Source organism: Myxine glutinosa, chromosome 2 (assembly GCF_964187855.1).
Source record: "Myxine glutinosa chromosome 2, kmMyxGlut1.1, whole genome shotgun sequence".
Taxonomy (NCBI): Eukaryota; Metazoa; Chordata; class Myxini; order Myxiniformes; family Myxinidae; genus Myxine; species Myxine glutinosa.
In genome coordinates, this window is record NC_136262.1 from 93,333,302 (window position 1) to 93,356,863 (window position 23,562).

The 23,562-nt window shown below is 43.3% G+C and overlaps 1 protein-coding gene across 5 annotated transcripts in view; it reads left to right on the forward strand.

The window, feature by feature from the left end:
- The window catches only part of LOC137412550 (nucleotide sugar transporter SLC35D1), a 71,826-nt gene extending 51,109 nt beyond the window's left edge, over positions 1-20,717 (forward strand). For all 5 annotated transcript variants that reach the window (XR_010981507.2, XM_068097883.2, XM_068097882.2 and 2 more), the window contains 3 exons: positions 4,593-4,671; positions 4,857-4,939; positions 19,286-20,717. Coding sequence is in view for 4 of the 5 variants with exons in the window: in XM_068097883.2 (XP_067953984.1) it covers positions 4,593-4,671; positions 4,857-4,939; positions 19,286-19,388 (265 nt within the window). In the remaining variant the exon portion in view is untranslated. The remainder of the gene's footprint in view (positions 1-4,592; positions 4,672-4,856; positions 4,940-19,285) is intronic.
- Positions 20,718-23,562: the final 2,845 nt, after the last annotated feature.

Below are 23,562 nucleotides of genomic sequence, written 5' to 3' on the forward strand. Positions count from 1 at the left end.
ATACGACTTTATTGACTTAGTGCAGCACTGCAGGTGTATCAGTTGTAATTGTATCATTATAGCACTCTCTATAATGCAAGCAATCTCTGTGTGTCTGTGTGTCTGTCTGTGTGTATGTCTGTGACCGCTGTTTCTCGACAACCACTGGTCCGATCTAAGTGAAACTTGCCAGGTATATTGCTGGGGACCTGGGGATGTGCCTTTTCAAGGTTTGCTATTAATCGGACAAGTGGTTACCAAGTTATGGCCATTTATTTAGCAAACACATACGTTTTGTACGTGAACGAAGGAACAGCGAAGGACGAGAGCGAAGGAACGGCGAAGGACGAGAGCGAAGACCGAAGGAACGATGCAAGTTTTAATTTTTCTTTGCACGTATGGTCAAGCGACAGCGAAGGAACCGCGTGTGTTTGTTGTTTCTGCCTCGCCGTTTGAAAATTGAATACTTGGCCATTAAAACTAATTTGCGATTAATCGTAACTCCGATATGCGAACTTCCGGACAGTGAGGCCTTATTTTTGGTACATACGTCAACGTACGTATGTCCACGTACTTACCTCCCCACACGTACGGGCACACACTAGCAGCAGCCACACAACGACTGGGCATGATTCCAACTGATCGTAACGAAAACAAAGCGATGTTCTGATCGTCACGAAACCAACAAGGCTTTAAGAACGAAAAACTGGGTTACTTCGCAAACGTCATTTCCGGTTTGCGGTTTTGACAAAACTGATTTTGCTTGTTCGGCGATATTATGACAAATTCTAATAACACCGCGAAGATATTTGTGAAATGAACTCAATAGAAGTGTTTAACATATGTTTATGTTTCGAAATCTGCAAAGTTGTTTTGGTCGTGTCCGTTCTCCTTTAAGTAAGCATGGGAAGGACTCCAAATTGAAGGGAGAAGAAAGGAGTTTGCCGAAGGAGCATCAGCAAAATGGTATAAAAATTGCACCATTTTTTTGATACATAGATAGCCTTTAAAGATGCTTGATACAATAAAAACTAGAACCGCACTCAGTAGAGAGCATACCTCCACCAGGCCAAACAGTTTACGTTTTGTATTCCACTGATATGCCAGATCCGAACCTGAACAAAAATCTAATCGGCTTGTCCTTGTCACCAATTCATCCAACAAATTTTTATCATAACTCATCCACAACCTTTTGAAACATCATGCTATATCTCGTTTTTGGTCGTATCGTTCAATGGTGAAGAATCGCTTAGAAATTTAAAATTCTCGTATTTCAATCTTCACCAAAATCGAATCAATTTGTCCTTGTTATACACACAACCTGTCAACTAAGTTTCGTCCGAAACCGTCCATAACTTTTTGAGATATCATGCAATATCGTTGGCTTCACATGGGGTTGCACCTAAAATGCTGACACTATCCCATAGTGGAAAATAACCCGCTAGCGACCGTTAGCGGCCGCCCGCTAGTGGCTAGGGTGCTAGCTTAGGATCCTAGGATCCTGGGTTCGAATCCTGGTCGATCGCTGAATTAACGCCAGGGGGGTTGACTCAGCCTGTCATCCTTCCGAGGTCGGCTAATTGAGTACCAGTTCACTGGTAATTCCCTGTTTGTCGTAAAAGGTGGCAAAAAGGGTTGGCGGCAGGAAGGGCATCCGGCCGTAAAACATTGCTTCAAAAAGGGGGACCAACAAAAACAACAACCACGGTGCCCGAAAAAGGCCAACCCCCGCCTTGCGGGGAAAAATGGCCTCCAGGTGGTTTTTTATTTATTTATCCCATAGTGGAACATGGTCATGCTTCAGCCCATGTTTGGCAACGGCAGGTCTACGAGGATAATTGCACTCAAACGCATTGTGAAGCTTGGTGTGGCCAGATGGAAGCCTCTCCTCAGTGAAAGACACATGAAAGCCCGCTTGGAGTTTGCAAAAAAGCACCTAAAAACTCTCAGACTGTGAGAAACAAGATTATGTGGTCTGATGAAACCAAGATTGAACTGTTTGGCTTCCGTCTGGCCACTCTGCCATAAAGCCCAGATCGGTGGAGTGTTGCAGTGATGGTTGTCCTTCTGGAAGTTTCTCCCATCTCCACACAGGATCTCTGGAGCTCAACCAGAGTGACCATCGGGTTCTTGGTCACCTCTCTTACCAAGGCCCTTCTCCCCCGATTGCTCAGTTTGGCCGGGCGGCCAGCTTTATGAAGAGTCCTGGTTGTTCCAAACTTGTTCCATTTAAGACTTATGGAGGCCACTGTGCTCTTGGGAACCTTCAATGCAGCAGAGATTTTTTTTTGTAGGCTTCCCCAGATCTGTGCCTCGATGCAATCCTGTCTCTGAGCTCTGCAGGCAGTTCCTTCGACCTCATGGCTTGGTTTTTGCTCTGATATGCATTGTCAGCTGTGAGACCTTATATAGACAGGTGTGTGCCTCTCCAAATCATGTCCAATCAATTGAATTTACCACAGGTGGACTCCAAACAAGGTGTAGAAACAACTCAAAGATGATCAAGAGAAATGGGAGGCACCTAAGCTAAATTTCAAGTGTCATAGCAAAGGGTATGAATACTTATGTCAATGTGATATTTCAATTTTTTCTTTTTAATAAATTTGCAAAACTTTCTAAAATCCTGTTTTCTCTTTGCCATTATGGGGTATTGAGTGTAGATTGATGAGGGAAAAATATACATATGTACATATGTATATGTATATACATATGTATATGTATGTGTTGACAATGTATATATTGTTGCGGGGGCTGTGTTCAAAACCCCCTTCTTGCACAACAATTTTGTTACGTGATTCCCCTCGGTTAATACCGGAAAATCACGAATACCTTCAAGGTGCACACGTCACCGAAGACGGCGATCAAACCCTCACTTTCACACTCCTTATTCAATTGCGTGCCGAGCGGTTTTGCATGGTGTGGAAAGCCCCATGAGATTTATGGACCTGAGTCTAGCCAAATTCGGTCCCGGATGATGCTAGGCCAATGGAGAAAAGACGTACCGAACAGGTTGGAAGTAAGAACAAAATGTACAGCCTTTTATTTGGAAGGCACAGAGAAACAGAGACGAAGATTTGCCTTAACCATTCTTACCTATCCTAATAAACCCCACTGGCGCCTTCACACTCTGACACACACTCAGGGAATAACACTCTGGTTAAAGGGCGTACCGATGTACGTGCTGGGATTCCTCGCTGGTGACCATGTGGTCTGGTGTGCACGGCTTGCAGTTCGATGAGGTCAGGTCCGCCGGACGAACCGCCGCCTCGAAGTTGGCACGGTCGAACTTAGCACAGGTAGATGAACTTCAGCGCAGGTGAGTCGTGTAGAAAATGCCAATGCTTGCGGGTCAGCCGGATGGTGCAAAAGATCGGCCCAGACGCGATGGGTGTCGGGCGTCGAACAAAGGCCAAACACGTGTCGTGGGAGATATGAAAAAGCAAGCGAGGTCTCCTCGTCATGGGCGTGGCGAAAGGGGCAATTGCTCAGGTGTGTCCTCCGTGAAGTCCCAAAAAGCAAGAGAGATGATAATGCCTGTGCGTGGGCTATTATCAGAACTGGCCATGCCCTTCATAATGTTCCAGAGCCTCCCATTGGCTGAGGCTTGTCGCATCATGGCGACGGGTTCCCGGCTCGCCATTGGTCACGTGGGCCGTGCTTTTGGCCACGCCTTTCTGCACATCTGGTGTTATGGCTTCCCTTAACCAACTAAGGTTTGACATCCTGCCTAACTCAACACATATTTGGTATTTTTTTACTACTCAATGGGAAAGGGCTAATCTTTACATTCAATAAGACATAACTGACTACTGCAGGCTACATGTTGTCATGCAATTGACTATAGGGAGTTTGCCTTTATGGCACAACCGCAACAATATATATATTGAGAATGTAGACGCCAGAAAACCTTATTTCATCTCCTCCAACAAAGTTTTAGCAAACTTGACATTCTGGGTAATGACAATGTTTTTTATCCTTGGTCTTACTGGCCCCACTTCCTTTAAGAAAGTAGTTTTAGCAAATTTTATAATTGGTCAAGCTAAGTTTGCAATCTACAAGTGCAGGAGGGCAAAAATGGAGAACGTTGCTGTTACCTCTCATCATGTATTACTTACTTTTAAAGGTGTTGTGAGCACAAGATTAAAACTTGAACATTGTTTTTATAAAATGAATCACAATTTACCACTTTTTGAGGATAAATGGGCAGTCAAAGATACCATCTGTAAACTTGTTGACAACTCCTAAATGATTTTCATTTCATTCCTACCATAAATTGTTGACCTTTTTCCCCTCATTTGTTGCTGTTGGTTGAATTGCTGAATTGCTGATTGCAGCCTCGTTCAAGGAAAAGCTGCCTGTATTACATAAGGCAACTGTGTTCACGATTACAAGCTGAATGTGTGCTGCACCTTTTTTTATTTAAATGCAACAGCTTCCATAAATTGAACTGTATTCACCACTTTTTGAAAGAAGTTGTAATCGCAAGTAAAATTCACATTGTGCCAGCAAGGCCAATCGTGATTCTTTATTTGCTACCCAATTCACATTTGTTTTTCTTTATCTAATGTGTTTCTCCGTTTTCCTTTGTATATGCCCTGACCTTACTTTCACAGCTTCGTACTACTTACTGCTATCATCACATGCACACAGCAGAACTCTGCTCTCACCACTATCATTATCGGCTGCTTTAAGGTACCAATCATAGCAGAAACTGTAGGGCTATGGTTGAAGCATTTGAAAATATGGGAATTTGGAGAGAGACGTTTAAAATGGCAGCGTCTGCAATATTTGTGGTTGGTAGGAAAGCAGTTCCATGTAAATGATGCTTGAGAACGATGTGGAGACTATCTCCCCAGTTGTTATTCCTTGTATTGCAGAATGTGCTCGTGACCTATGTGGGAATGATCATTGGTGGAGATTATATCTTCTCTTGGATGAATTTCATTGGTCTCAATGTGTGGTGAGGAGTAATGCATTGTCTTTATGACTCTTAGCCCATGAGCACTCACACTAATGACATCCTTTCCTTTTTTTGGATGTACTTTTCAACCTTTCCTTTTTTCTTTTTTTTCTTATTCTTCTTCTTCTTCACTCATGACATCCTTTCTTGCTTTCCCAATGACATCCTTTCTTCTTACCAAACTGCTATTGAATGCTAGACGAATGCATATTGGTGAGAGAACCAGTCTCATTATCCTATAGGCTTTTTGGGATCGCTAGATGTCTGAAATGAGAACCTTTTTTTTCTTTTTCTTCTTCTTCCTCTTCTTCTTCTTAAGAGTATATATTCAACATGGCAGCTGCTAAAAACTGGCATCGGGCGAGCAGATAAAGGAGATGGTGAGCCCTGGGTCACAATGAATTCAAAGGAACAGTTTTTTTTTTGTATGGAGTCAAGGCTCGTTTTATGAGCTAAAACACTGAACAAATCGGGATGCAACAGAACAAAAGGAACAGCAGAGAGAGGGGGAATCGCCAACAGCAGACTTGAAAGAAAAAATAGAGGGAGACTTGGAAAAGCAATGGGTATGGGGAGGAATGAGGGGCATGGGAGAATGCATGGGGTAGACATGATGGATAAGGAAGGAAACTCTTAGGAAGGAAAAACTGGAAATTTGGAAGGATGTGTGCTTGGAGGTGAGGGTAGGAGATTAATGGGGTAGAAAAGATGATGGTTTTGGATGGGGATGAAATATCTGAGATGGTGGTGAATAGATGTCTTTAAGACCTGGAGGGAAGAATGAGATTGAAGAGAATGTGGAAGTTGGTTCCACAGATGGGGAACAAGAGGAACTAGAACGGGCACTCGGTAGAGCGCATACCTTCGCCGCAGCTACTGTTCTGTACTTGGTAAAAATACGATTTTGACCTTTTCGTGACCTTGACCTTGACCTTTGACCCGATTGCTCCCAAAATCTAATCAAATGTGTCCCGTATAATAACCAATCATCCCACCAAATTTCATGCAATTCGGTTGAATACTTTTTGAGTTATGCGAATAACATACACACACACACACAGACATACAAATAAATACACAGCGATCAAAACATAACCTTCCGCTTTTGCGAAGGTAATAAATGAGTGGAGGTGAGCAGTGACTCTGGATTTTGGGAGTTTTACTGGAATGGGGTTGATGGTGGACCGTTTGCAACCTGCAGAAACCTGGGAGGGGAGAGGATCACGGAGAGGGCGGAGGGTACAAAACCAAAAAGGTAGAAGACGGAGAGACCACCAAGCTTTCTGTGATGTGAAAGTGATAGGCCCTGCTGACTTCAGACTGACCACGTCAGGACAGGATGCCCATATGTGTCTTTCACAGAGTGTTTTTTTTTTTTTTTTTTTTTTTTTTCTTTGTATACAAGATCGAGGCTCGTGAAAGAGCTAACATTAATCACACAAAAAGACAAACCGACACACAAAACACAAAAAACAAGGGGAGCGGCAGACAAGATGGGGAGAGAGGGGGAAGGACACAAAAGAGAGGGGGAAGAGGGGGAAGGACACAAACACAACATTTGAGAGCAGGGACATCGGGAGGACTTGGGGGGAGGTGGGAGAGGAATAAAACATATGAACACTGCAAGGACTCTGGGGTGAATTACCGGGGGTAGAAAAGATCAAGGTTTTCGATGGGGGAAGATAAGAGATGGTGGTGAACAGCTGTTTTAAAGACCTGGAGGGAGGAGTGGGATTGAAGGGAGTGGGGGAGTTTGTTCCAGAGGCGGGAGAAAAGGGGAATGAAAGAGTGAAGGTGAGCAGAGAGCCTAGACTTTGGCAGTTTAACCATAAGAGGGTTGCAGGCAGATCTTGTGCGACCTGAAGGAATATTGGGGGACAGAGCACAGAGAGAGCTGGGGGAGCAAGGCCGGAGAGGAGTCGGTAGAAGACAGAAAGACCACCAACCTGCCTGTGGTGAGTGAGTGAAAGGCCCTCGGTGTTGACTACATCGCAGGAGATTCCAATGATTCTGAAAGCTTTGGCCTCAACAGCGTGAAGCCGAGCAAGGTGTGAGGCAGGAGCACCAGCCCAGAGGGGGGAACAGTATTCCATTGAGCTGTGGATGAAAGCCTTGTATGTGGTGAGGAGCTCAGGTGTGCCAAGGAAGGACTTCGCACGACGGAGGATGCCCAGTCGGCGACTGGCTTTGGAGGCCAGCTTGGAAATGTGGTTTTCCCAAGAAAGATCATGGCAGATAGTGAGACCCAAAAGCTTGAGCGACAGAACTTCTTGGAGAGGATTGTTGAGAAAGTAGATGGGAGGGTTGTCCAGTCGGTCCTTTCGGAGAGACATTGAAAGAGTGTGAGATTTGTCAGGATTGAAAGACATGTTCCTCTTGTTTGACCAGTCTGTGATTTTGTCCAGGTCTGCAGAGAGTGAGGAGGCTGCAGACTGCCGATCTGAGGGATGAGGAATGGAGCGACAGAGAGTAGAGTCGTCAGCAAAGAGATAGAGAGGATTTTCAAGAGAGTCAGAGAGATCATTGATGAAGACCAGAAAAAGCACAGGGCCCAGAACACTACCTTGGGGAACTCCAGCCTGAACAGGAAGAGGAGATGAGAGAAACCCATTCAGGGCCACACGTTGACTACGACCAGAGAGGAAGTCCGCCAGCCATGCGTGGAGATTTCCATGGATACCAAAGGAGGAGAGTTTGGTGAGCAGAGCAGCGTGCCAGACCGTATCGAAGGCACGTGAAATGTCAAGGGAGACAGCTCTAATTTCCTGTTTGGTGTTGAGGACCTCCATCCATTGTTGAGAAAGCAGAAGCAGCATGTCCAGAGTAGAGTGACCAGGTCTGAAACCAAATTGATGATCAGAGATCAAGCCATTGGAGAAGAGGAAAGATTTAATATCTGAAGCAATGATGGATTCCATGACTTTGCTGATAATTGGGAGAAGGCTGATTGGTCTGTAGTTGCTGGGATCTGTTTTTGCACCTTTTTTGTGCAAACCGGTGATGTTGGCTGATTTCCAAGCAGATGGCAGATGACCTTGAGCAAAAGAGAGGGTGAAGAGAACAGAAAGAGGGAGTGAAAGAGCAGAAGAACATGATTTTAGGACCCGTGGGCTGATGCCGTCAGGACCAGTTGCAGAATCAGAGTCGAGGGTTGACAGAAACTTTTCCACCTTGTCAGGAGGAAAGGACACAGAGTCCAGGAGCAGCTGGGTACGACTGGGTATGGTGGGTACAGAGAGGGATGGGTTTGGGACACAAGATTTAGAGGCAAACACAGAGTTGAGGCATTCAGCTTTTTCACGTGCGGAGTCAGCCGTTAAGCCATTTGAGGTGAGGGAGGGGATGGAGGGGGAACAAACACCAGAAACAGATTTGACCAGACGCCACCAGGATTTGGAAGAGGGAGACAGATAAGAGAGTTCGGTCTTGAGAATGGTGAGATATTGTTTCCTGGCTCTCCTGAGGGTGGACACACACTTGTTTCGGGCTTTGTGAAAGGAAATGAGATTTCCTTCCGTTGGATTTGCTTTCCAGGAGACGAAAGCAAGTTGTTTCAGGGCAACAGCCTCACCACAAGATTCCGTGTACCATGGACGGGAGGAAGGGTATGACAACTGAAGACGAGATGGTATAAATCTGTGCATGAGAGAGAGCAATTTACTTTGAAAGAATTCCCAGGATGAGTTGATGTCAGAGGCGGTAGAGATGGGAGACCAGTCCAGATGATTGATGGCTGCTTGAAGACCGTGCCAGTTGGCCTGAGTGAAATGCCAGACTCGTCGACGCTGAGGAGGCTCTCTGAGAATGGTCAGAGTGATGTCCACTTTGACAAGCACATGATCAGATGAGCCGATTGGAGCAGAAGAAGAGCAGCAGACATTTTCAGGGAAGTTTGTCATAACCAAATCCAGAAGAGAAGATGCTCCGTTGACTGAGATCCGGGTCGGGAAATTGACAGATTGTGTCAGTCCCAGTGAGTCGCAGAAGTCCTTTGCTGAAGAGCCATGGCTGGTGAGAGAGGTACCCACACCCAGCCAACTGGCATGGTGACAATTGAAATCACCACATATGAGGAAGAGAGAGTTAGGATGGGTAGATAGAAGTTGGTCCATATTATCAGACAGTGAGATGTAGATGGAGTCATCGCTGTTTGGTGGACGGTACAACACACATATGAACAAAAGGTGGGAGCGAAGGGGAAGCCGTAGCCAAAGGTATTCCTGGGGGTGAGGTGGAGAGAGGGCAGTGGAGGGCGAGTGAGGAAGAGAGTTTTTTATAAAGATAGCAACCCCACCTCCAGGACGAGGCTCAGGTCTATCATACCGGAGGAGGGAGTAACCTGGGAGAGATACCAAGGCATCAGAGACATCATGAAGGAGGAAAGTTTCTGTTAAGCAGATCACATCTGGTTTGTCAGAAGCAACCTGTATGGAGAGGTCAGTCAAGTTTGAGCGAAGGCCCCGGATGTTTGAGGTCCATACCGTTAATGAAGAGGAAGGGGGAGCATCGGGTCCAGAACAGGGGGGGAGGGGTAGGGTAAGATGTGGAAGAGGAGGAAGAGGTAGGGAGAGCTGTTGAAGGTGTGTCAGAGATTTCAGAGATTTCAGAATAGCTTGGAGAAAGGGAAGAATTGGGCGGACAAAAGGTTTGATGGAGATTGGGTGAGGCACAGTGAGGTGTTATTTGAGGAGGGGGAAGAGCGAGGCAGAAGGTTTGGGGAGATGCAGGTGAAAGTTGGAAGGGGGAAGAAGCAGGGAGGATGCTTTGAGGAGGAGGGGTGAGAGGGGAGTCTAGGAGGGGAGGAGCGAGGGAGAGTCTCGGAGGGGAGGGGTGTGGGGGGAGTTTAGGAGGGAGGGGAGGGAAGGGGCAAGGGGGGAGATTTGAAAGGGATGGGTGATGGGGAGGATTTGGAGGGGAGGGGTGAGATTGGATTTTGAAAAGTGTACGATTCATGGGAAACGAACATTTTTTGCAAAATGAGTTTGAGACCTTCGAGTCAAAAATACGTTTGAGGACACTGGAGGAGGGGTGTCAGACAGGTGTAAGATTGTTGGCATAATCATGGGTCTAATAATGGATCCTGACATCACATCAGGACAGGATGCTCCATAATGCATCACCATTGAGTAACTGTTATTCTTCCCATTTTGACTAAACGCATGTTGTCGCTCCTTTGGATTCAGCTGTGTGGTACTCGTCAACATTGTTTTTCTATGAATCACACTGAATTGGCTGTGGTACTATTCTTTTCTTTTCAATTTTATTTTGAAAATAATTGAAAGTATGAAAATGAAAGTTTGAAAAAGAATTAAGATGCAAAACCAGGGTTTTTCCAGGATCGAAAGCTCATAGAAAAGCTGTCACACAAATTCCGCACACAAATTAGATAACACTTGCCTTTACTTTGTTTCAGAGAATGATAAATCTACGAGTGCTTAGCGTATATGAAAGATATGTGCCATAAATATGAAAAGTCATTTTTGGCCCATATGTGTCTTTCACAAAGAGTGTTGGCATAATCATGGGTCTAATAATTGATTATATAATGTTTATGTTGTTTGTATGGTGAGATTTTGAAAGAAACTTAATCTAATGGCCACCACACATTAGCCGGTGTTCAACATTATCATTATTTATAATACGAAGGTTTAATTATCATTATCAGCAATGCAATGCAACACAACAACATTATTGGTGACGAATCTTGTGCAACCTTGTTTTGTTGGAGACTGCCGCACATTTAACTCGCACTACGTAAACAAACACGAAGAGAACAAACCAGAAAAGGGTATCCCTAATCCACCAAGCAAAAATTTCCAATGGAAGACGTCACACAAGAAACTGAAACAACAATGAGAACAGCCCCAGCAATTACAAAAAAGACAAAAGAAAAACATGAAAATAATATAAACAGATATACATGTACACTGACAACTGGAAAATTAAGAAAATGGTGGGACTGAGGCAATCTGTCAGACAGGTTTAGGTTTTGTGAGGTAGAAACAGCCACCTCCTATCGGGATGTAAAAAAAGCTCATGTCAGAGCAGCTGTACACCCAAAGACACAACAAAGTATGTCGATTAATCCACTGGCACGTCTGCAAAAGTCTCACTATCCCAGTTCTAGAAAACTCGTGGAAACATGAACCAAAAGCAATCACTGAAAACAAGGGAGTAATGCTTAGATATGACCTAATAATCCCACCAAGCATGAACATAGAAAACAAAGCATTGTGACCAGATGTAGTGCTGCGGTACAAAAAAGACAAGCAGAAAAAAAAATGTCACACCCCCCGTGGTTTTAGTAATTTTGTTGTACATCGTTAAATGCCACCAATTGGCCATATTTGGTCGGATTACAAAGAAAAATCTGCATATGTATACTCTCATATATTGTCTTTGTGCCAAGTTTGAACAATATCGGTAAATGCGTGTCTGAGAAATGGTTGAGGACATTTTCAATATCGGGTTTTTTTTACAACTAAAATGGCCGCCAGACGGTCAGTCGGCCATCTTTGATGAGATCGCAAGATAAAGTGAGGGGCATGTGTACGCCATCATGTACAGTGCTTGTGCCAAGGTTGAACAAAATCGATCCATGCTTGTTCAAGAAATGGTTGGGGACATGTGTATGTAATTAAATGGCAACCAGTTGGTCATCTTGGATCTAATCTCGAAAGAAAATGACGTGCATGTGTAAGCCATCATTCATTATCTGTGTGTCAAGTTTGCACAAGATCGGTAAATGCATGTCCGAGAAATGGTTGAGGACGTGTTCAATACTGGGGTTTTTTTTTTCTTTTTTACAACTAATATGGTCGCCAGTCAGCCATCTTTGATAGCATCGCGAAACAAAATGATGTGCATATGTATACCATAATGTATATCCCTTCGTGCCAAGTATGAACAAAATCGGTCCATACATCTCCAAGATATGGTTGCGGACGGACAGACGAGACACAATCCATAAGCCCCCGTTTTGGACTAATATAAGTCCAATGGGGGCTAAAAAGAAGGCATTGCTCATTGTGGTCTCAGTCCTCAGTGATATTGGCCTAAGCAATGCAGAAATCAAGAAAATGACCAAATGCCAAGATCTGAAAACTGAAGTGAAAAGGTCCTGGAAGCTGAAGAGCTCCAAAATTGTACCAGTGATAATTGGAGCCATGGGAATGATAAAGAAAGAACCTTACAGATATCTTAAAAACCATCCCATGGAATATTACAACAAGCCAACTGCAGTTGGAAACTGTCTGAGGTTCGGTTATGATCCTTAAAAGTGCCACCGGAACAAAACTTTGAGAACAAGAAAACTTCACAAATTGGCCCCCAAAGGCAAGGTCGAAAGGTCAAAAACCCCAAAAATTCAAATACGGGCACATTATTTCAACATTTTTAAATGACATTTTGTATATGCAATCAACTTGGGAGACGTATGAAACACATAACGGTTTGTTTTTCACCCCGGGTTCATGCCCCAGAGGGTGGGGACTTGCATTCACAGATGTAAAAACGGAGGAAAAATTTTAACTCCACAATTTGATATCGGGTCATTCCCAGTGAAACGTTTTGCCATCTTTCAACTATGCTTTAGGTGGGACGTGTGGGGATTTGCGATGGTGCACCATCGACTTCGCTCTAGTTACCCTCGCCTGAGGAGAGGGTATTGCATTTGAGTCCGTTTGTCTGTCTGTCTGTTTGTTACTTAATCACTTCGGTGTGTGTGTGTGTGTGTGTGTGTGTGTGTGTGGGTGTGTGTGTGTGTGTGTGTGTGTGTGTGTGTGTGTGTGTGTGTGTGTGTGTGTGTGTGTGTGTGCTCACTTATACTTGCCTGCAGGTCAAAATTGGAAACCGATCTACACGAAACTTCACCAAATGGTAGAGTTCGTGGTCCGACAAAATCCTATATATTTTTGAGGTCAAAAGGTCTAAAAACTATTTTTGAAATCAGCGGAGGACAAAAGGTTCGTGGTTGAATTCAGTTGGCCGAAATGTAAATCCTTTTCAAATTTCAAGTCAATCGGATTAAAATTGAGGATTTTAGAAATCTGAAAAAAGTGGTTCACCTTTGGCCTATGTTGTTCAAAGATCAACTACTTTTCAACCAACCAACATAGGCCTAAGGTCAACCACTTTTTTTCAAATTTCTAAAATCCTCAATTTTCATCCGATTGACTTGAAATTTGAAGAGGATTAACATATCGGCTAACTGACTTCAACCACCACCTATTTTTGAGATCAGCATCGACCAAAAGGTCAACATGGGCCAAAGGTCAACAACAATTTCAAATTTCTAAAATCCTCAATTTTCATCTGATTGCCTTTGAATTTGAATGTGATTTTCATATCGGCTAACTGAATTCAACCACGAACAATTGTTGTGATCAGCGTAGGCCAAAAGGTCAACATAGGCCAAAGGTCAACCACTTTTTTCAAATTTCTAAAATCCTCAATATTAATCCGATTGACTTGAAATTTGAATAGGATTTTCATTTCAGCAAACTCAATTCAACCACCAACTATTTTTGAGATCAGCATCGGCCAAAAGGTCAACATAGGCCAAAGGTCAAGAACAATTTCAATTTGCTAAAACCCTCAATTTTCATCTGATTGACTTGAAATTTGAATGGGATTTACATATCAGTTAACTGAATTCAACCAACAACTAATTTTGAGATCAGCATAGGCCAAAAGGTTAACATAGGCCAAAGGTCAACCACTTTATTGAAATTTCTAAAAGCCTCAATTTTCACCCGGTTGACTTGAATTTTTTTTTTTTTTTTTTTTTTTTGTATACAGAGTCGAGCCTCGTGAAAGAGCTAACATTTATCAAACAAACAAGCAAACAAAGTATATAAAAAGGGGAGCGGTCGACAAGATGGGGAGAGAAGGGGAGGAAGCACACAAACACAACATTTGAGAGCAGGGACATCGGGAGATGTTTTTGGAGGGAGAGGGCCTGGGGGGAGGCAGGATAGGTATAAAACGCAAGGACACCAAGGACTTCCAGGAAAGAAGTCAAAGGTCACCTCAAAAAAGTGGATTTGGGGTGAAATTAGCAGGGGTAGAAAAGATCAAGGTTTTGGATTGGGGAAGATAAGAGATGGTGGTGAACAGCCGTTTTAAAGACCTGGATGGAGGAGTGGGATTGAAGAGAGTGAGGGAGTTTGTTCCAGAGGCGGAAGAAAAGAGGAATGAAGGAGTGAAGGTGAGCAGAAAGTCTTGATTTTGGCAGTTTAACCATAAGAGGGTTGCAGGCAGATCTTGTGCGACCTGCAGGAATATTTGGGGGACAGAGCGCAGAGAGAGCTGGGGGAGCAAGGCCGGAGAGGAGTCAGTAGAAGACGGAAAGACCACCAACCTGCCTGCGGTGATTAAGTGAAAGGCCCTCGGAGATAGCGTCATCGCGGGAGATTCCAATGATTCTGAACGCTTTGGTTTCAACAGCGTGAAGATGAGCTAGGTGTGAGGCAGGAGCACCAGCCCAGAGGGGAGAGCAGTACTCCATTGAGCTGCGGATGAAAGCCTTGTATGTGGTGAGGAGCTCAGGTGTGCCAAGGAAGGACTTCACACGACGGAGGATGCCCAGTCGGCGACTGGCTTTGTAGGCCAGCTTGGAAATGTGGTTTTCCCAGGAAAGATCATGGCAGATAGTGAGACCCAAAAGCTTGAGTGACAGAACTTCTTGGAGAGGATTATTCAGAAAGTAGATGGGAGGGTTGTCCAGTCGGTCTTTTCGGAGAGACATCGTAAGAGTGTGAGATTTGTCAGGATTGAAAGACATGTTCCACTTGTTTGCCCAGTCTGTGATTTTGTCCAGGTCTGCAGAGAGTGAGGAGGCTGCAGACTGCCAATCTGAGGGATGAGGAATGGAGCGGCAGAGAGTGGAGACAGCAAAGAGATAGAGAGGATTTTCAAGAGAGTCAGAGAGATCATTGATGTAGACCAGAAAAAGCACAGGGCCCAGAACACTGCCTTGGGGAACTCCAGCCTGAACAGGAAGAGGAGATGAGAGAAACCCATTCAGGGCCACACGTTGACGACGACTAGAGAGGAAGTCCGCCAGCCATGCGTGGAGATTTCCATTTATACCAAAGGAGGAGAGTTTGGTGAGCAGAGCGGGGTGCCAGACCGTATCGAAGGCACGTGATATGGCGAGGGAATAATGAAAAAAATGAATGATCGTTTTAAGGCCATTTTTCCCCGCTAGAGTCGGGGTTAGCCTTGCGGGCCCCATGACAATCGTGGTTCCCTGTTTGAGGCAATGTTTTTTTTATGGCCGGATGCCCTTCCTGACGCCAGATATGGCGAGGGAGACAGCTCTAACTTCCTGTTTGGCATTGAGGACCTCCATCCATTGTTGAGACAGCAGAAGCAGCATGTCCAGAGTAGAGTGACCTGGTCTGAAACAAAATTGATGATCAGAGATCAAGCCATTGGAGAAGAGGAAAGATTTCATATCCGAAGCAATGATGGATTCCATGACTTTGCTGATAATTGGGAGAAGGCTGATTGGTCTGTAGTTGCTAGGATCTGTTTTTGCACCTTTTTTGTGCAAAGCGGTGATGTTGGCTGATTTCCAAGCAGATGGCAGTTGACCTTGAGCAAAAGAGAGGGTGAAGAGAACAGAGAGAGGGAGTGAAAGAGCGGGAGAACAGGATTTTATGACCCGTGGGCTGATGCCGTCAGGTCCAGTTGCAGAATCAGAGTCGAGGGTTGACAGAAACTTTTCCACCTTGTCAGGAGGAAAGGACACGGAGTCCAGGAGAAGCTGGGTATGACTGGGTATGGTGGGTACAGAGAGGGATAGGTTTGGGACACAAGATTTAGAGGCAAACACAGAGTTGAGGCATTCAGCTTTTTCATGTGCGGAGTCAGCTGTGTAGCCGTTTGAGGTAAGGGAGGGGATGGAGGGGGAACAAACACCAGAAACAGATTTGACCAGACGCCACCAGGATTTGGAAGAGGGAGACAGATAAGAGAGTTCGGTCTTGAGAACGGAGAGATATTGTTTCCTGGCTCTCCTGAGGGTGGACACACACTTGTTTCGGGCTTTGTGAAAGGAAATGAGATTTCCTTCCGTTGGATTTGCTTTCCAGGAGACGAAGGCAAGTTGTTTCTGGGCAACAGCCTCACCACAAGATTCCGTGTACCATGGACGGGAGGAAGGGTATGACAACTGAAGACGAGATGAGATAAATCTGTGCATGAGAGAGAGCAATTTACTTTGGAAGAATTCCCAGGATGAGTTGATGTCAGAGGTGGTAGAGATGGGAGACCAGTCCAGATGATTGATGGCTGCTTGAAGACCGTGCCAGTTGGCCTGAGTGAAATGCCAGACTCGTCGACGCTGAGCAGGCTCCCTGAGAATGGTCAGAGAGATGTCCACTTTAACAAGCACATGATCAGATGATCCGATTGGAGCAGAAGAAAAGCAGCAGACATTTTCAGGGAAGTTAGTCATAACCAAGTCCAGAAGAGAAGATGCCCCGTTGACTGAGATCCGGGTCGGGAAATTGACAGATTGTGTCAGTCCCAGTGAGTCGCAGAAGTCCTTTGCTGAGGAGCCATGGCTGGTGAGAGAGGTATCCACACCCAGCCAACTGGCATGGTGACAATTGAAATCACCACATATGAGGAAGAGAGAGATGGGATGAGTAGATAGAAGTTGGTCCATATTATCAGACAGCGAGATGTAGATGGAGTCATCACTGTTTGGTTGACGGTACAACACACATATGAACAAGAGGTGGGAGCGAAGGGGAAGCCGTAGCCAGAGGTATTCCTGGGGGTGAGGTGGAGAGAGTGCAGTGCAGGGCGAGTGAGGAAGAGAGTTTTTGATAAAGATAGCAACCCCACCTCCAGGACGAGGCTCAGGTCTATCATACCGGAGGAGGGAGTAACCCGGGAGAGATACTAAGGAATCAGAGACATCATGAAGGAGGAAAGTTTCTGTTAAGCAGATCACGTCTGGTTTGACAGAAGCAACCTGTATGGAGAGATCAGTTAAGTTTGAACGAAGGCCCCGGATGTTTGAGGTCCATACCGTTAATGAAGAGGAAGGGGGAGCATCGGATACAGAACAGGGGGGAGGAGGGGTAGGGTAAGATGTGGAAGAGGTGGAAGAGGTAGGGAGAGCTGTTGAAGGTGTGTCAGAGATTTCAGAATAGCTCGGAGAAAGGGAAGGATGGGGCGGACAAAAGGTTTGATGGTGATTGGGTGAGGCACAATGAGGTGTTATTTGAGGAGGGGGAAGAGCGAGGCAGAAGGTTGGGGGAGATGGAGGTGAGAGTTGGAAGGGGGAAGAAGCGGGGAGGACGCTTTGAGGAGGGGGAGTGAGAGGGGGGAAATTGAGAAGAAATGAGGGTGGGGAGATTTGAAGGGGAGGGGCGAGGGGGGAGTTTAGGAGGGAAGGGACAAGGGGAGGGATTTGAAAGGGATGGGATATGGGGGAGATTTGGAGGGGAGGGGTGAGGGAGGAGTCTAGGAGGGGAGGGGTGAGGGGTAGTCTTGGAGGGGAGGGGTGAGGGGGTAGTTTAGGAGGGAGGGGGCAAGGGGGGAGATTTGAAAGGGATGGGTGATGGGGAGGATTAGGAGGGGAGGGGAAAGGGGGAAGATTTGGAGGGGAGGGGTGATGGGGAAGATTTGGAGGGGAGGGGTTATGGGGAAGATTTGGAGGGGAGGGGTGAGATTGGATTTTAGGAAGTGTACGATTAATGGGAAACGAACATTTATTGCAAAATGAGTTTCTTGTGACCTTCGAGTCAAAAATACGTTTAAGGACGCTGGATGGAGGATGGAGTGCAGGAGAGTTTAGGGAATGTAGAAAAAAGGCACTATAATTGGATTTACATATCAGTTTGAATTGAAATTACACAAATTTGAATTGGATTTACATATCAGTTAACTGAATTCAACCAACAACTAATTTTGAGATCAGCCTTGGCCAAAAGGTTAACATAGGCCAAAGGTCAACCACTTTTTTGAAATTTCTAAAAGCCTCAATTTTCATCCGATTGACTTGAAATTTGAATTGGATTTACATATCAGTTAACTGAATTCAACCAACAACTAATTTTGAGATCAGCATAGGCCAAAGGTCAACCACTTTTTCGAAATTTCTAAAAGCCTCAATTTTCATCCGATTGACTTGAAATTTGAATTGGATTTTCATATCGGCTAACTGAATTCAACCACCAATTATTTGTGAGGTCAAAAGGATTCCCTATCGAGTGCCATTCTGCTTTGTTCTCTTTTGCCAAGTGTCACTCTATGAGTGATTTTTCATTTGTTTGCTTGTCTGTTTGTCCGCACAGAATAAATATCATTTTCTCTGCAACCGTTGGTCCGATTGACAGGAAATTTTCACCATAGATGCAACTCTACATGAAGAATTTTTTTATGATTATGACGTCATAGGTCACGTGGTTCGGCCGCCATCTTGGAATAAATCGAAAAACTTTGAACCTCTATATCCCTGAAAGCGCTGAATATAAAAAATTGAGACATGGCTCATTTCAAAGAACTCTCCATGGGGAATAAAATATGTTATTGATGATGTCATAGGTGCCTCCATTATGACATCATAATTCGACAAGTACAAAACTTCATCCTATGAAGATGAAATTTTTTGAGCGCCATGTCGGCATAAACTGGTGGAGAAAAAAAAAAAATGATGACGTCATCAGTCACATGGTTCGGCCGCCATCTTGGAAAAACCTAAATGCTTTGCACCTCTATATCTCCGAAAGTGCTCAATACTCCGCTTGGGGAATAAGATATGTTAATGATGATGTCATCGGTACTTTAATTATGACGTCATAATTCGACAAGTACAACGCTTGATTCGATCAGTATTAAAAAAAAAATTCTCTGCAATTCTTGGTCCAATTGATAAATTTATTGAGAAAAAAATAATGATGACGTCATCAGTCACATGGTTCGGCCGCCATATTTGTTTTAACACAAACGTCTTAAAAAGCACTGCAAACACATCCTGGCGAGGGTTTGCAATCTCTGATTGCTCTTTTTCTTGTTTGCTCTTGTACTTTGTTGAAATTCCTCAATCAGCACAACGTTTTTCATCATGGTAATTCAGGACTTCCTCACATTTGTGGTTAACAGAAGCTAAGGGTGCAGCTGGGATAAATAAGCAAAAATATCCTTCCTTTACGTTTTCTAGAAAATTAAAACAGATTAAGTTGTGTGTGCATGCCTCCATCCTTCCGTCCATCTATTGTATAGTCTTCAAGCAAATATGAACTCTTAAAAACATTTTGTTTACAACTTTTTCCTTTTTCTTTCTTTTTTGTTTGAAACTCATTCTCTACCCCTATCCCATCGAAGCATTGGTGGAGGAGTTTTATACTCATTACTATCGATCACTACCCAAGCACACGAGAAAACCAATATAATTGCTGTTGCCTGTACAACTGGAGACGAGAGATAACAAGACAAGAATCCTCTACAACTGCAAGATTGTGAGAGAGTGATCTGAAAAAGCTTTTACAAACAATTGGATATAAATGTTTGGGGTCACACGGAGACTGGGAGCATGCAGGCAGGTGGTCTGCGGTGGTGCGAGTGGGCTTGGAGATGGTGTTCATCACATTCTACATATTAATCACCAGTTAATCAATTTTTTTTGTCTTGAACGTTTGCAATGCAATTTTTGTGTGCTGCTGTTTGGTTGTTTACATTGGCAACATATTATTGATATCATGTACTGATCCTAGTGCACTTGTCAATTCCCCTCACTTACAAGACAACTTTTTTTAACATGTTGAGATAAATTGCGAACAAGAAGAACCAGAAAAAAAACTTTTTATACCAGACTATGCTATTGAAGTTTTAGTTGTAAAGATCGTTAATGCAAAGCAGAAGTTTGAGGCTGCACTTAGTTGCAGGGTTGTTTTAGGAAGTGACTTTTGCGGACTTGGGTGGGGTTGGAGGTGGGTGGAGCACAATGGAAGAAAAACTGGAGGAGTGGGTGTTTTTCCTCCCAGATAGTGCGAGGAAGCTATCGAGGATAAACGCTGTTAATAAGGTTGGTATTTTTTTTTTCTTGAGCCTTTGTTCCCCAACAGTGTCACTTCATAAATATTGAATGTCTTTAAACTGCAGTGATTGATTACGAAATGTTTGTCTGTGTTATTTTGCACTTAGCATGGAAACATGTACATGTGTTTCAGAACAAAACGTTCTTTCCCTTTCCCCTATAACTTTTTTTGTTCTGATAATCGTTCATTAATACTTCCGAACTACTGTAAAATCATTAAAGAGTAATGTCAGTCTTTTTTAAAGTCAGAGGTTTTCAAAGGCTTCAAAGCTATTTGCTCAATATGAGATTTTACTGCACAGCATTGGCATTATGAGAAATATCTTACTTGGTCACGACCAAAAGCTATATTTTTTCACATGATGTTGTGTCAGTTTCACTTTGAGAAGTTGTAGGTCTAGTATGGCAGCTGTATGGTTTGTGGTAAAGATTTCCATTACAAAATGGCTTACTAAAGTGGAATAAACAACTATGCTTTGTGTAAAAAGTCGATTATTTTGTTTCTTTTTACATTTTTTTTCATTTGGATCTACCTCGATTGTGAAATTATAAGCATCGTGACAACCTGTTTGTTCGGCAAATTTTCACAAATTTGAAGCGCTATTTAATGTATTACTTCCACTATTTTATCTCGTGCTCTTTCTGGTGTTCCCTTTTTTTATTCTCTGTAAAAACAATTCTTTCATATTCTATCCCTATCAATAAATGGTTCACCTTGGACACATTATATACATTTCTGACTTGTTCCAATGAAAGACCTGATAAGTTATCTGTGCAATATATAATGACCAAGCTCTCCTCTGAGGGCATAGGTCATGATGCTTACTATCCGAGATTCAAATTATATATACGAGTACTTGTCCATTCTCTACTAATCGTTTGTAAATCATGAAAGGTATGCTCATAATCTCCATCCCAATGTGATATTTATGCATGCTCTTCCTCCAGCATTAACTACCAAAAACACTCCCCAAAAAACTACCAAAAATAACTTTCAGTATATGTTGCTGCTTCATGTTCATTTCTGTCCTTCCTTTTTATGCCTCCTCCTCCTATTTTTCTTTTATGAAGGTGGCCGGAGGCATTATGTTTTCGGATTTTCCGTCTGTACATCCCGTACGTCCGTACGTCTGTAAGGGCGAAACCTCGTTTTTCTCAGCAACCACATGTTCAATTGAGACACCCATGCAGAATGTTTTTTTAGGATAATTGAGACGTCATATGTCACGTGGTGTGGCAGCCATCTTGGATTAAACGTAAATAATTAAAAAAATATTTCTCGGAAACCGCTGAATGGAAAATTTTGAAACTTGGGGCACATTGTCAAGTACTCGCAATGGAGAACAAAAGCATGATAATGATGACATCATAGGTGAAGTGGTATACCAGCCAAACATGTTATAATGAAATTCCTTATCCTAAAAAATTGAAATTGGATGCACATGTTCTCTAACCCATTTGTATTGAAATATTAAATTTATGACATCATAGGTCACATGGCTTGGCAGCCACATCGGATTTAACCTAAAAAAGAAACATCTTATCCCAAACCACCAAATCGATTGCCTCGAAACTTTATGTGTGTCATTGACTAGGTCTGGCGATTAAAATATGATCACGAAAACATAATTGGTAACATGGTGTGGCAGCCATATTGGATTGAAGGAATATATTAAATAATTATATCTCTGAAACCGCTTAGCCTATCGATGCGAAATTTTACAAATATCATCTAACACTACTATCGCATATAGTTTGAAAATGATGATGTCGTAGGTCACGTGGTTTGGCAGCCATATTGGATAGAAAAACGAACCTTATCCGAGCAACACAAAACTTCACAAACGTGATCTCCGACACGTACATATACAGAATGTACATTTTTAAAGGTCACATGTCATGTTGTATGGCAGCCATATTAGCTTGAAAGCCGATATTTAAAAAAAAATCCCTTCTCTGAAACCGCTTCGCCGATCGATGTGAAACCGGTCATGGCTGGTGAAAATGTGATACTTGAAAACAGCTGAAGGGATTTAAATCAAACTTGTTTATTTTTAGGACAGTGAACGAAGGCATCTGCCCGTTGTGGGACTATGCGGAGGCATAATGGCGACACAGTCGCTTTGCTCTAGTTTATTACTGTTTAGTTTTGCTTCTCCTTTCTTTTATTCTGTAATTCTGTTTTTTCATGTAACTTTAGCCTAACAGCTACCAAGTGTAATTTCAATTAAACCATTCATCCATTGACATTAATTGTTTTATAATAAAAAAAGATTGTTTCCATTTTTGCACTTCATATGCTTCTTCTTCCTCTTATTAGTTCCCTACCCACAGAGGACGATAGGTTTGCTCTCCATCTATCTGTCCGTCCCACCTGTGTTTTTCTGCACTTTTTTCCATACGCTTTAACATATTCAACTGAAACTTCAAAAATGGCTTTGTTATGATAACGTACATAACACGATTAAGTTTCGGGCTGTTTCGCCAATTTTTCACAGAGTTGTGCCCTTTTTGCTTGGAAAAATAATATTCATTGGTACCGGTAGGGACATGTATTGCAAAGAAATTCTCCATCTTGTTGTTGTTGCTGTTCTTCTTCATCAACGGCCACAATTATTCCCATGTTCTTGTCGGATTGGCCTTCGGGAGCCTGCCCAAATCTTTAATGAACCGGATGGCCAATCCTGACATTCGACGAAGGTTAGGGCAGGATTTTGAAATTTGGCCATGGTGCCGACGATAGCCCGCATACTCTTCGCAAGGGACACTGTGGACTCTTTAACCTCCACCAATTATTCCCATATATATTGGCACTTTTGCACTGTTTTATATTATTTTTCTTTCGGTTTACTAATTTCAGACTGCTTGACTTTTCTTAATACTTTGGAGCTTGGTCTCCCCCATCCCCCTATTGTTTCTTCATGATCCAGTATGCAAGATTATTGACTCCATTATAATTGTTTTTCCTTATATGTCTGCCACTACCAGACTCGGTTGCTAAAAGGTTAGAGCATCCACTCTGAGTCTGGGAGGTTGGTAGTTCAAACCCCAGCCGAGTCGTACCAAAAGCTTAAAACTACATACTACACTTGCCATTTAAAAGGACAAGAGCATGCACAATCCGTATAGGTTCCTTTCCATGGGGAGGAGGAAATTTCACCGCTGAGTGCGGTAAGAAAGGTGGCGCCATTGCTGTGGTGTCGCTCTTACCTAGTTCCTCAGGAAGTGCTCAGTGGCTGTTTGTCTCAAGGAGACTTTGTAGCAGAAACTCTATCCTTGCTTTATTTAAATTTATCATTAGATACTGTAATGACCAATTTTCTCACATCTTCCTTCCTATTGTGGTTGTTCAACCATGTCTTGCTTCGGCATGATTATTCGTGCAAATTTCTGTAGAGCTGCCAAAAATATATAATAGTCTGATGATTTTGCCTTGATAACAAAATGCTCTCTTTGTCTATTGAGCTGATTTATTGTTACTGACACTGAAACAAGCATATTTCCTTAAAAATCTAACTTGTAGTTATGAACAGTCTTTATAGCACAATATAATTGGGCAATGATC